This window comes from Erythrolamprus reginae, chromosome 6, assembly GCF_031021105.1.
Source record: "Erythrolamprus reginae isolate rEryReg1 chromosome 6, rEryReg1.hap1, whole genome shotgun sequence".
NCBI classification, from domain to species: Eukaryota; Metazoa; Chordata; class Lepidosauria; order Squamata; family Dipsadidae; genus Erythrolamprus; species Erythrolamprus reginae.
The window spans coordinates 36,884,898-36,899,881 of NC_091955.1; the positions used below are offsets into that span (position 1 = coordinate 36,884,898).

The window sequence follows — 14,984 nt, forward strand, 5'->3', positions numbered from 1 at the left end:
ACATATGCTTAAAATAATTCTATACTGTGAGCTGGAACTCTAGATGTTTCGCTTCTTATTTTTACAGCATTTCAAAAGCTGCCTCAAAATAATAGAGTTTCACAAAGTCTAAATGGAGATCTTTATTTTTCTAATATAATACAAGAAGATAGCCGTGAAGATTATATATGTTATGCAAGATTTAACCACACTCAAACTATTCAACAGAAGCAACCTATTTCACTAAAAGTTGAACCAGGTAGGTATGAATTTCTAAATTGGTTTGTAGACATTACATTTAGCCAAAATATAATTTATATTGGTATAATAGAAAACATTTTCTTGCAAAATTGTGCCTTCTTGTAACATACTGAAATGAATTATTTAGAAAGGAGTCGAAATAATTTGCAATATATTTTTATTACAACTATAACAGTATATGTTGCTATTCTTAAATAGTTTCAGTACTTTTGACATTAGTAGGATTAAGTAACTGCTTAGCAAAATTTCAAGTTTCATTTGAATACAGTTTAATAAGTTTTTAGGTATGATGCCAATTCAGATCCTACTTGCAAGTGAAATTTTGTGTGATAATCACATCAAAAAAACAAAAAAACAAAAACAAATTGTAGATCTGAAGAACAGCTGTAGCCTGGAAAGATTAAATACTTTTATTTCATATTTGTGTCAATTTACAACCCTGATGTCTTTGAGAAACTTTCTTGGATGAAGCAGATGAATTTACCTCAATATTTGGGAATTTCTAGTGTAGGGGAACTAACTCTGAAGGAATCAAACATGCTCCTCAGCAAGAAGAGGACTATTTCCTATCTTGAGCATGAGAAATCAAATTATATCCATACATGTTGGACACTAAGAGGGGTCACTGATTATGTTCCAAATTCCTTTGTGCTTGAGGGTAAAAGTATTGGTTTAGTGATAACAGGGTTAATTTTTGTTGGCTGAATTCTTCATGATATTCTATTTGTTTCAGTGAATTCATTGAATGAAACATTAACTGCTAATATGAGTGACTCTGATTTTTATGGTGGTGAGTTTTAGAAATGAACATTATTCCATTCATATAGAATTTAGTCACTTAATATTAATTCATGGCTTATATTACATTAATGTAGATCTCATTAGAACTGGAGATATGTTAAGTAAATTACATAATATTATTAAGTTTAGATCATTAGGAAATAACAGCAAAATATTTGCATGAAGAGCCTGTTTCATTTTGACCCAAGAATCGACCTAACAATATTTCTTTTCATTTTTTATTTTCTGATGATTCATTATTCCTAGAACTACATTAGTGCATACTACTACTACTACACTACTACTACTACTAATAATAATAATAATAGCAACAATAACAATAGGTAATAATAATTTATTAGATTTGTATACCGCCCCTCTCCGAAGACTCGGGGCGGCATACAATTATTTATTCTAAATAATTAATTTGTTAAAAAGCAATGAAAAACTATTTTTTCTGTTTGATACTTAAATGTATTGTTAAACTACTTAATAATTTGCATTAAGGTTAATATATTTGCTACATATTTCAAATGTTCTAATGTGACATTTTATTTATTGATTTCAGTCCTTTATGAAGGTGGAAAGCTCTGGTTCTCATTATGATTATTTTTCTTTCTATAAATATCCACTTTTGTTTTAAAAAAGCAATGAATAAAAAGACAAACCAGCCTATAATATGTCTATTATATTACCAGCTTTTTAATATATTTATTAAATTATGCTTATAAAGGTATAATATATATTTAGATCATAGGATTGATGCAAATATATAGATACAGTGGTACCTCTACCTAAGAATGCCTCTACTTATGAACTTTTCTAGATAAGAACCGGGTTTTCAAGATTTTTTTGCCTCTTCTCAAGAACCATTTTCCACTTACAAACCAAAGCCTCCAAAACTGTAACCGGAAAAGGCAGGGAGAAGCCTCCATGGGGCCTCTCTAGGAGTGTCCTGGGAGGAAACGGGGCCTCCACCCTCCCTGTGGCTTCCCCAATCACACACATTATTTCCTTTGCATTGATTCCTATGGGAAAAATTGCTTCTTCTTACAAACTTTTCTACTTAAGAACCTGGTCACGGAATGAATTAAGTTCGTAAGTAGAGGTGCCACTGTATATTACACACATACATGTATGTATGTAAGTAAGTATGTATGTGTTCTATGCCGGGCATACTCAGACTGGAAATGCTCACACCACTTATTTAACAAACTTTATTCACAGCATATTTTAAAATAAAACACATCATTTCATCCCAAGGCAGCTTTGTTGGGTCTCTGCAGTATGGCATTCCAATCTGAGGCCTGTGAGTAATTGCTCCAGAAGTCGCACAAAGGCTAAATCATTGCAGTCCCAGCTAGATAAGACCTCAATACCTCATTTAGCACTGGCAGCTTACTAAAAGTCATAGCATTTCAGGCAAAGAATCTTTCAGAGCAGAAAGCCGAGATTTCTGAGATCCGTTGGAGAATCCAGGGACTAACCACCATGATGAATAGTTGGAACTCCACAACCAATTACCCAGACTCCCACTCTTTTAAACCCCTTGTGACAAATCAGCAACTCTAGAGTCAAACAGTACAGATGACTTCCTTTTCCTGTACAATTTCTCATATTTGCTTTGAACTCTTCTAAATCTAGGATCTAACAATGGTTCATTGCCTCGAACATCCTCCTTCAGACTCAGAAATACCCTGCATTGAAACATCTGCCTCTTCTCTTTGTACTCCAATTTCACCCTCTTCTATCTCCTCTTCACCCTCTGCATCTGCTGGCAAGGCCATAGGCCTAGTGTATGTAGAGGAGCCTGCTTCATCTTCCTCATCATCTGACATTATCAAAGTTGATTTAGGCTCACTCACAACAGTATGTATGTATGTATGTATGCATGCATGTATGTATGCATGTATTTCTGATATAATAGGCTCCATTTACTTACCTTCAAGTGCAATTTGTTTCCTTTTCAGTTGCCATTGCCCATGGCTATTTAAGGAATACATGTTAGAAATCCCTAAAGGATAAAATTATATCAAATTACAGTTCTACTATTTTCTTAAAAGAAGTTGTGGAACTGCCAAGCCTCTAGGAACTAAGAAATGCATATGAAGTTATTTCTGTATAGTTTCCTTTATTGCTTACTTATAGACAGAAATCATGCCGAACTAAGAAAATACTTGCCTCAATATAGATATACTCTGGAAATGGCTAGTCAGGAGCCCCCTTCTTACTGTTTTCCTCTCAACCAAATATTTCATGCTTCATTGCCCCTTTGCTTATGGAATGCAGTCTGGGAATGTAGTGCACTGCAGTCTGAGAATGGAAGATAATTAAATTAAATTGTATAACAAAATTAATATATATTTCAAAATAAAAAAATTTCCATGGAAAAGTTTACCCATCATTATAACTCCATGCCTAGTATTTTTATTATTGTGTTTTATTTATCCTAAGAGTTTTTATACTAGAGTTAAATAATAATTTTTCCAAGGAAAAGTTGCTTTTGCAATCTATGATCAGATTTGCAGTTTTAAAAAATGATAGGAAAAGCAAGGTTTTGATATACAAAGCAAAGCCTTTATCTCTGTCAAAATTGTCTCTTGCCAAAATGATTAGGTAACCAAACAAATCATAGAACACTAGGTAAAACACTTATTTTTTATATAATTAACAGAATTTTTTGTATTTTTCGGTGTATGACGCACCTTTTTGACACAAAAAGTGGGGGGAGTTGGGTGGTGGTCAGTGGCAACAGCGGCAGCAGCCTTTTTTGGTTGAAGGCTAGCGGCTCGGCCCCAGGGATGGGCGGGCTGTTCAGAGGAGAGGGCTCCAGTTTCAGAATTTATGAGCTTCCCTCCCTGCGAAGCCGAAAAGGGTGGTAGTCAGCAGCTGCCGCCTCTCCCAGACCCTGCCACAGCTCGCTTGCCCAAACCGCTTTTCAGCCTTTTGGAAGAGAGGGTGCCAGCTTCGGAATTCACGAGCTTCCCACGAAGCAGAAAAGGGCAGCGGTCAGCAGCGGCAGCCTTTCTCATCTGGAAATCCCAGGCTACACGGAATGCTGCATTGGGTGGGGGGACTTGGGCGATGGTCAGCAGCGAGCCGCTGGCCTCCAGCCAAGAAAGGCTGCTGCCACAGCTGCTGACCACTGCCCAAGTCCCCTCACCCAATGCAACGTTCGGTGTACCCTGGGATTTCCGGCTGAGAAAGGCTGCCACTGCTGACCACCACCCTTTTTGGCTTCAAAGGGAGGGAAGCTCTTGAATTCTGAAACTGGTGTGCTCTCCTCTGAAAGCCTGCCTCCCAACAACATGAGGCCGGTGCGGATGACGGCTCTGCCCCTTCAGGGCCTATTCGCCGCAATGTACCCCTTTGCAAGAAAGAGAAGCCGGGCAGAGAAGGAGGGAAGAAGCAACAGCAGGAGGTAGCCCAGAGATCTCAACATCTGGCCCCTTTCCTCCCCGGCTCCTGTTCCTTGCCGTCCGCTGTCATTTTCACCCAGCGTCGGGGTGGATCCAAAGCAAAGAAGCCAAGACTGGCTCACAACCCATTCGGTTCTGAGAAAAAATAAGAAAGGAAGGAGAATAAATGAAGAGGGATAGAGGCTTTCGAAGCCTCCCTCCCTCTTCATTTTACGAGGCAGGCTTCAAAAGGCAGGAATGTGACTGCTTTCTTGAAGTCAAAGCAAATGTGGGTTGCGTTGGAGCGCGTTGCCTCACTGAGAGTTTGCCAAATCACGTTACACAAGCTGAGCTGCTTATTTCCCAGCAAGTCTCACGTAGACCCGCTATGCTGAGAAAGAGATATTGAAAGGATTTAGGAGGGACGGGAAACCTTCTGCCCCCTTTCCTTTCTTTTTCTTTTCTTTCTTCTTCCCTTGAATCCTGCACGGCCGTAATCCACATCGGCTCCCTGACACCTTTGCGTGTGGGCCCTAGAAACGCGAGCATCATGTTATTGGGTGGCGGATTTGGCTTGGGGGAGTGGCTATGGCAGGGGCCGGGGAGACAAAGCTTTGCGATAGCTTGCACCAACAGTGCTCAATATTTTAGGGCGCTGAGCTCTTGCAGACAGAGCAGGTGGGATTTGTGTGTGTGTATGTGTGTGTGTGTGTGTGTGTGTGTGTGTGTGTGTGTGTGTGTGTAGTTGATGTGTTAACTACAGTACTCCCTCCCGCCTTGGAGACTTCTTGTAGTCAGTTAATTTGTTTTTCAACATTTCCATTGTGCAGGTAAGCAGCTTTTCCAGTTCCATAGTCATAAGAACTCGTTCTTTAGCAGTCAAAAAGGCAGCCCTAGGAAGAATGTGGTCATTAATGTCTCTTGCTTGTCAACCCCATTGGTCTGGCTTTTCATTTCAAAAGATTTGGTAGGGGCCTGGGGTGTGGACATGACATTCCTGGTGCTGCTCCTCCTCAAAGGGAAGACAAGGTAGGTAAAGACTCTAGACTCTATCCAAAGACATTGGATACAAGGTGGAGAGCAAATAAATTCCTAAACTCTGTGAGCCGATGTTTGTCCTGATTTTCATCTCTGAGCCTTAATCTTGCCAGGTTTGAAGACCCTGAGTTAGGGGTTAGGAGGGCAAGGGTCTTCAAACCTGGCAAGTTTAAGGCTTGTGGACTTCAACTGCAATTCCTAAGTAGCATGACTGGTGGAGGAATTCTGGGAGTTGAAGTCCACAAGTCTTGAGGCTCTCAAGTTTGAAATTTGTAAAAAGTATACATGGTTTTAAAAAGTATACATGGTTGTAAAAAGTATTCTGCTACACTGGTATTTTATTAAACAATATAATACTACACCATTTGGGTCAGAATACTTTTTTCCTTGTTTTCCTCCTCTAAAATCTAGGTTATACACCGGTGCGTCTTACACACCGAAAAATAGGGTATGCATGCATTGCACTGGATACAAAAATTAGTTTTAGTGTAGATTTTGCTTCCATTTAAATGATATATAATTTTATTTCTTTTTTTTTAGTCAGATTTTATTCAGAAAGACAGCCAACTCTTCTAACACCTGCTGGAAATGCAAGTAGCAAAATTGAACTAAGAGGAAATACTCTCATGCTGGAATGTATTGCAGAAGGATTGTGAGTTGTCATTTTAATCAGGGAAAATAAGAATAACGATACCATTATATAGCTGTGGATACCTACTATACATCTGTGGACTATGCTATCTTTTATCTGATCCTTCCACTGGCAGCATCTCAATCCCACATATCATTATATTTATTAAACTTTATCATATTATAGCAAGTGACAATACTGCCTTTCAGCCTTGTCTAATTAAGATAACTCATAGTATATGCTCTGTGCGTGGCCCTTGGAGTGAACGCACCGAATCAAAAGAGATTTATCTCATGGTAAAATCAAACTCTTTATTTAGAAAATCACACACAGCGACAAGCAGACGTGAATGGCATGAAAAGGGAGTAATTTCTCTCTCCAGAGCTAAGCATCAACACAGTCTGGGAAAGGCACCAAACTCGGCCTGATTGAAATTCCTTAGATAACAAGTCCATTTATCATTTAAGTATATGAGATCCCAAGCAAAAATCCTCCAGCAGACGATGTCTTTTATTAAGGCAGAAATCATGGTTTTGAAGCCTTGTTCAAGCACACCTCCATTCTACAACCTCTTCCATGAACGACATTGAAACCCCACACCCAATTATACAAAATCCTTTGCCTTTATACTGTCTGGAATTGACATCACACCCCAAAGAGGCTAAGGCTGTAAGCTAATACCGTTTACTATGCAACTCCTCTCGCCTTCTCAGCAACCTCCTATAGCAAGGGTCTATCCACTGGCTATCTCTTCTAATGTCCTCATCCTCTGACTAGGACCACTCCCCCATTGTCATGTCAGCCCCCTCTAGTGGTTCCTCTGGTTCACTCAGGTCACTCTCATTCTCTGCATCAGCTGGCAACCCTTCTGGCCCAGGGTATCCAGAAGGGCCTGATTCATCATCCTCAGAATTTGACATGACCTAAGGTGGGCACGGAGTATTCACAACAGTATATAGGCAATACAGCCAATAAAATTTAAATACTGTATAATAAGTATTTAGTACTTTTTACAAAACATAGATAAATGATTATTTGGATTTAAAACCATTATTAAATTAGTTTATTTGTTAAAAACTCCAAAATGTACATTGTTTAAACATTGTAATCTCAACTGTTCTTAATGCTATTTTCTTCTATTAGACCTACACCATTAATTCGCTGGAGCAAAGGGGGTGGTGACCTTCCTGTCAACAGGACTTTCTTTGACAATTTTCATAAAACTCTCAAAATTATAGATGTTTCCTCAGCTGATTCAGGAAAATACAAATGTATGGCAACAAATCATTTGGGTTCTGCTTATCATGTTATTACGGTCAATGTTAAAGGTAAAATTACTGTTGTCTTGTTAAGCATTTAAAAGTTAATATGTATATTCTGTAAACATTTTTGAATTCACATTCATGCCTGATCAGAAATACATCTTTTAATCAAAATAAAAGTGGCCAAGTTACATATGATCAATTGGAACTTCATAGCAACTTTTTATTTTCTTAGTGTCTTAGAATTCTTTTTCATAATTCATAGTAAATACGAGAAGGAAGACCTTAAAATATGTAAAATGTAATATATTTGAATCTGATGGACTATTGTATTCAGCTATAGTGTGCAAAATAGTAAATAATAAAACCAATGACAGGAAATAAATGTTAAAAGAAAATAAAACGATTTGTAAAATTTGTAATAAACTACCAAATGTCAGTGCAACAAGGAGAGTGCACCAGGAATGATAGAAATATCACAATTGTATGCTGTTTCTGGTCTCTAAATTGCTGCATTTCTGGGTAGATCTTTAATGTGATTATCAGGAATTCTTCAAGAGCAGGATCAGAAATTTGCTACACAAAACTTTGAATAACAAAAAACAAGGGATCACCATCTACCAAAAGAAAACACAAACCAATCGTTATTTAAATGCACACTCCCACCACCACCCTGCACAGATCACCTCAGTAGCCAAAACCCTCATCACCAGAACCAAATGCCTACTGACCATGACCACTTAAAAACTGAATTGAACAAACTCAAAGATGTATTAATTTCTAATGGATTCGAAAGAAAAACAATTACAAACGTAATCAAAAAAGAGACATCCCCCAAAAATCAAGACAAAAAACAGGATAATGGTATCACCCTCCTCCCTTATATTAAAGGCACCACAGACAAAATTAGTAAAATTCTCCACAAACATATAAAAACTTCATTTGTCACTAACCAGAAAATATCCAACATCCTAAGAAACCCAAAAGACAAAATCCAACTTGAAAACCAAGGAATCTATGAAATACCATGCAAAATATGTGCAGCCACATACATTGGACAAACTAATAGAAGAATAAACGCACGCATTGCAGAACATAAAAATGCAGTCAAAAAAGAAGAAAAAACTTCCTCCCTTTTCCAGCACATTAAAAAAACAGAACATGAAATTGACTTCGAAAAAACTAAATTACTTTCCAAAACAGAACACGTATATAAAAGAATAATCATGGAAGCCATAGAGATAGAAAAACACCCCCTCTGTATGACTAAACATGATGACATGTCCCACCTACCAGAAATTTGAAAACCAGCCCTAAACAAAAAAACATATGATAATCATCACCATGTCAATCCTTCAACTAAATGTGATTCCACCTACCAATCAAATCATTAAAACATAGCCACCCAATCTATTTGCTACATTCAAACCAAATCTCCACCCCCACCACTATTTATAAGGAGCAAATGGCAGTTGCAAACAAACTATATTTACAGCAGCACGAAGCTTACAACTTCAGCCTGATGATGGTGAATGATTTCACCGAAATGTCGCATAGACATGCAAAATATTACACGGGGCAAAACCCGAACTCAGAACAATCTACATATACATATATATATATATCTCACATGTTTTTTGCTGAATTTGAAAATTAAGGGGAGACTAGGATAGATCTATTTCGGCCTTATTTTGGCCTCATCAGCTAGCCATACCCACTGGGACTTGAACCTGCACACACATAAAAATACAAAAATAGGTATATACATATATGTATATAGAATATGGATAAACCCCAGCTCTACTGGTGTGAAAGAAGGTGGCACAAAAGAGGGCCCAGCTGGTTCAGTAGTGGCACACAATGTGGCAGGCACACTTGTGGTGAGGAGCAAGGCCAGGTAGCAGGGGCAGTTGGTAGCAGCTGGTAGCCAAATGTCAGTGCCTGCTGGAGTACTGCAATGGCCAGAATTTGGCCAGATCATGCATCTCTTCATTGAACACTAACTTCAAACAGTCCCCAAACTAATGAATGTTGAGCAAGGACTATTTTCAGCTATTTTTCTCATCTTTCAGTCTGTCAACTCACTATGCCTCTTGCATAAGATTTTTAGAAATTGGAAAAGATGTTACCACACAGTTTATAAACTATTGAATATAAAAGCACTTAGTATAAAAAGATGATTTATGCATCTTTTCAGAATTACAATGATGATGAAGATGATTGAAATGAGCTGTAGGTAATGAATGTTTATGCCTTTAATAAAATGCTAGTTTGAAAAAGTGGTACCAAACTTTTGATTATTAGTCGAACAATTTATTCTTTTTTTAAAAAAAATATTTATTTGTTTCTTGGTTTATATTTCTATGCTGCCCTTCTCAACTCCCTCTGTTGCATTTCTGTTCTGTATACATTTGAGTTTGACATTAATTATATTAATATATGTAACATAACATACTGCTACCACTGCAAAAACGAGTTACTGAATGTTTTTGCTTCTTTCTTTTTAAACTCAGCTGCCCCTTATTGGATAAGAGAACCTTCAAACCTTGTATTATCTCCTGGAGAAGATGGTTCCTTGATTTGTAGAACTAATGGCAATCCTAAACCCAGCATAAGCTGGTTAGCAAATGGAATTCCAGTTGAAAGTATGGGCTGTTTTCACTTTTATGTCGTTAAATTCTTGCTTGATATTAGTGGTTTTGTTACCATGTTTCCCCGATAATAAGACAGGGTCTTACTTTCTTTTGAACCCCGAAATATGGCCTTGGCCTTATTATTGGGAGGATCTTATTTTGGGGTGCAGGAAGCCCCAAAACCTCAGCCCATGGCAGGGGGACTATTACTGGAGTGCCAATCAGCTGCTTTGCCAGTGCCGCTCAGGCCGCCACCTCCAGGAATGTTGCTTCCTGAGTGAAGAGATGAGATAGGTCAGAAGGAGAAACCAAGCCCCACATGCACCTACCATCCACATGGCACTGGGGAGAGGGGGACAGTTTATTTATTTATTTATTTATTTATTCGATTTTTATGCCGCCCTTCTCCTTAGACTCAGGGCGGCTTACAACATGTTAGCAATAGCACTTTTTAACAGAGCTAGGCTATTGCCCCCACAATCTGGGTCCTCATTTTACCCACCTCGGAAGGAGCTGGTGATGAGACTTGAACCGCTGACCTTCAGATCTACAGTCAGCTTCAGTGGCCTGCAGTACAGCACTCTACCTGCTGCGCCACCCCAGCTCACAGTTGCTGGAACTCAAAGCAGTGGTCGGTGCGGTCTGTCTGTGCAGCCATGAAATGGAATTGGTGTGGTTGGTTTGTGCCTACAGTATTGCTGCAATGGATCGGATCAGAGCTGCTGTCCCCCGAGATCCACAGGCCAGATTTGATGAGCCGGATGCACCACTGCCAAAATAAGAGAGAGAGGAGGCGCTGTGAGAGAGGAGGGGCTTATTCAAAATGAGAAAGACCAACATACTTCCAACAAAGCCAACACATCAGAGGAGCAAAGCCGATTCAACACCCCCGAGGTAGCAAATGGCTGGACGTACTACACCCAAAGAAGAAAAAAGAAACCAAACACCAAACCTCCACCAACTCCAACCCACCTCCTCCCAAGCCCACTGCCTACAAGCAACAAGTATTCAGTACTCCTGGCAGAAGAAAACCAGCAAACGTCCAATAAGGAACCACCAAGAACTAAGCACAACACAATACCACCAAATACCTTCACAACGAAAGCTAAGCCCCCCCCCCTCACCCCAACCAAAAAGAAAAAGAGAGTACTAGTAATCGGAGACTCAATCCTCAGAGGAACAGAACCTGCCATCTGCAGACCTTACAATCAATCCAGAGAAGTGTGCTGCCTTACTGGAGCTAAAATTTCTGATATAAAGCAAAACATTACCAAAATATTAAAGCCCACTGACTACTAACCGCTACTGGTGATCCATGTGGGAACCAACGACACAGGGAAAGACATGAATCAAATAATGAAAGACTACGATCACTTGGGCAACACAGCCAAAATGATAGGTGCACAGGTTGTTTTTCTTCCATTCTACCCACAAGAGAATGACACACGGCCAGATAACACAAAATCCCGCAAATAAACCACTGGCTAAGGGGATGGTGTCACCAAAGGAACTTTGGCTTCCTCGACCACGGCCTACAATATCTCCAAGAAGAGCTTCTAGCAAGAGACGGGCTACACCTCACTAGAGCTGGGAAGAACCTCCTAGGTAATCGACTAGCCCAACTTATCAGGAGGGCTTTAAACTAGTTCTGAGAGGGGCGGGTGACCAAACTAAGAGACTGGACAACGAACAAAATAAGGGAGGGAAACAAGTCAAGCCTACAAATAAATCAGAGGATAAAAAATGTCTACCCAGATTTAGACACAAACACTTAAAGTACACTAATGCACAAAGCCTAGGGAACAAACAGGATGAACTGGAATTACTAATGCACGAGGGCCAATATGATCTAATTGGTATTACAGAAACCTGGTTGGATGAAACACACGACTGGAACACGCAGATAAAGGGTTACAACCACTTCAAGAAAAACAGGTCAAATAAGAAAGGAGGTGGAGTTGCACTATATATAAAAGACCACTCTACTGCCACAGAGCTATACCAATCCAAAGAAGATAACCCCCTAGAAACCATATGGGTTAGTATAAAAGAAAAGAAGTGCAACACTACAATTGGAGTATACTACAGACCACCAAACTAATTAGATACAATGGACAACCTCTTTACAAGCCAGCAGAAATATGCAACAAGCACAGCAGAACAATAATGGGAGACTTTAACTACCCCGACATTAACTGGAAAACAAACTCAGCACCAAGTGGAAAGTCTAATAGATTTCCCACCAGTCTCGCTGATAACTTTCTAACCCAAAAAGTGGAACCAGGAACCAGAGGGACTGCAACACGACCTAATATTAACAAACAGGGAAGAAATTATATAGGGAATTGAAGAAGAAGGGACACTGGGTGAGAGTGACCATGTCATCCTCAAATTCAACATATTACAATCATCAACTGCTGTACCCAACACCACTAGAGTCCCAGACTTCAGAAAAGCGGACTTTAACGAGCTCAGAGTAAACCTGGAAAAAAAGCCCTGGAAGGAACTTCTAAAGGGTAAAACCACACAGGAAGCATGGGAGGCCCTAAAAAACAGTATCATAGATGCCCAAAACAATATAATCCCCATGAAAAAGAAAAACAGGAAAATCAAAATGAAACCAGCTTGGCTAGACAAAGAACTCATAGACAACATAAAAGAAAAAAAAGCCAAATACAAAAAATGGAAAGAAGGACTCATAACCAAAGCGGAATATCAGCAAACAGCCAAAACCTGCAAACAAAAAATAAAAACAGGAAAGGCCCAACACGAACAATACCTTGCAACGAAAGTCAAAGACAACAAAAAAGTTTCTTCCACCGCATAAACAACAAGAAGAAAATCAAGGAAACAGTCACTACATTAAAAAATGAAGACGGTAATGAAATCACAGACAACAGAGACAAAGCACAGTTGCTCAACACCTACTTTGCATCAGTCTTCACACAAAATGGAACCACCTACCAACCAACCTGCAAGCCTGCAACAAATAGCCAGCCCCAGGACCGAACTCAACATAGACAAAAACAGAATAAGGGACTACTTGTGGGAGCTCAACGAGTACAAATCACCAGGGCCAGATGGACTTCACCCCAGAGGCCTAAAAGAACTGGCAGACACCATTGCGGAACCACTTCTCCTCATCTACCAAAAATCCTGGACCACTGGAAACCTTCCGGAAGACTGGAAACGAGCTGACGTAGTCCCCATCCACAAAAAAGGTAAAAAGACTGACCCAGGCAACTATAGACCAATCAGTCTGACTTCTATATCTGGAAAAATACTGGAGAAAATAATTAAAAAACAACTTTGCCACTATCTAGAAACAAACAACATTATATCCAATAGCCAGCACAGGTTTGTCAGAAACAAATCATGCCAAACCAACCTCATATCATTTTTCAACACCATAACCAAATCAGTGGATCAACACAACGCAGTAGACCTCATATACTTGGACTTCAGCAAAGCTTTTGATAAAGTTGACCACAACCTCCTAATCCACAAATTAGAAAAAAATGGGGTAGGTTACAACACATGCAGATGGATAAACAGTTGGCTGTCCAACCGCACACAACGAGTTGTCCTCAACATTTCCAAATCCACATGGAAGAAGGTAGGCAGTGGGGTACCACAGGGTTCCGTCCTGGGCCCTGTACTCTTCAATATTTTCATCAATGACCTGGACGAGGGAGTAGAAGGGGGACTAATCAAATTCGCAGACGACACCAAGCTGGCAGGGGTAGCCAACACCCTAGAGGACAGGCTCAAGATACAGAAAGATCTAGACAGATTAACACTATGGGCCCACACTAACAACATGATGTTCAACGTTGACAAAAGCAAAGTCCTTCACCTTGGTAAAAAAAAAACTAGACACTCATACAGCCTGGGAGAAACCCCACTTAGCAGTAGTGACTGCGAAAGAGATCAGAGTCTTGGTGGATAATTTATTTATTTATTTATTTATTAGTTGGACTTGTATGCCGCCCCTCTCCGAAGACTCGGGGCGGCTCACAACAAGTAAAAACAGTCACAACAATCCAATTAATTAAAATATTTAACGATTTAAGAAAAACCCCATGTAATAGCAAACACACAAACAAGCATACCATGTATAAATTAACATGCCCAGGGGAGATGTTTAGTTTCCCCATGCCTGACGGCAAAGGTGAGTCTTAAGGAGTTTTCGGAAGGCAGGAATAGTAGGGGCAGTTCTAATCTCCGGGGGAAGTTGGTTCCAGAGAGCCGGCGCCGCCACAGAGAAGGCTCTTCCCCTGGGACCCGCCAACCGGCATTGTTTAGTTGACGGGACCCGGAGAAGGCCCACTCTGTGGGACCTAATCGGTCGCTGGGATTCGTGCGGCAGGAGGCGGTCTCGGAGATATTCTGGTCCGATGCCATGAAGGGCTTTAAAGGTCATAACCAACACTTTGAATTGTGACCGGAAATTGATCGGCAGCCAATGCAGACTACGGAGTGATGGTGAAACATGGGCGTACCTAGGTAAGCCCATGACTGCTCTCGCAGCTGCATTCTGCACGATCTGAAGTTTCCAAACACTTTTCAAAGGTAGCCCCATGTAGAGAGCATTACAGTAGTCGAACCTCGAGGTGATGAGGGCATGAGTGACTGTGAGCAATGAGTCCCGGTCCAGATAGGGCCGCAACTGGTGCACCAGGCGAACCTGGGCAAACGCCCCCCTCGCCACAGCTGAGAGATGGTTTTCTAATGTGAGCTGTGGATTGAGGAGGACGCCCAAGTTGCGGACCCTCTCTGAGGGGGTCAATAATTCCCCCCCCAGGGTAATGGACGGACAGATGGAATTGTCCTTGGGAGGCAAAACCCACAGCCACTCCGTCTTATCCGGGTTGAGTTTGAGTCTGTTGACACCCATCCAGGCCCCAACAGCCTCCAGGCACCGGCACATCACTTCCACCGCTTCGTTGACTGGGCATGGGGTGGAGATGTAAAGCTGGGTATCATCGGCATATTGATGATA

The 14,984-nt window shown here is 40.3% G+C and overlaps 1 protein-coding gene across 9 annotated transcripts in view; it reads left to right on the plus strand.

Moving 5' to 3' along the window:
• Window positions 1–14,984, plus strand: part of NRCAM (neuronal cell adhesion molecule) — a 409,870-nt gene that overhangs the window by 163,933 nt on the left and 230,953 nt on the right. For 6 of the 9 annotated variants that reach the window (XM_070755532.1, XM_070755535.1, XM_070755536.1 and 3 more), the window contains 5 exons: window positions 68–238; window positions 974–1,030; window positions 5,997–6,108; window positions 7,231–7,415; window positions 9,863–9,994. In XM_070755532.1, the coding sequence (XP_070611633.1) occupies window positions 68–238; window positions 974–1,030; window positions 5,997–6,108; window positions 7,231–7,415; window positions 9,863–9,994 (657 nt within the window). The remainder of the gene's footprint in view (window positions 1–67; window positions 239–973; window positions 1,031–5,996; window positions 6,109–7,230; window positions 7,416–9,862; window positions 9,995–14,984) is intronic. The other 3 variants (XM_070755537.1, XM_070755538.1, XM_070755539.1) reach the window with 2 other exon arrangements.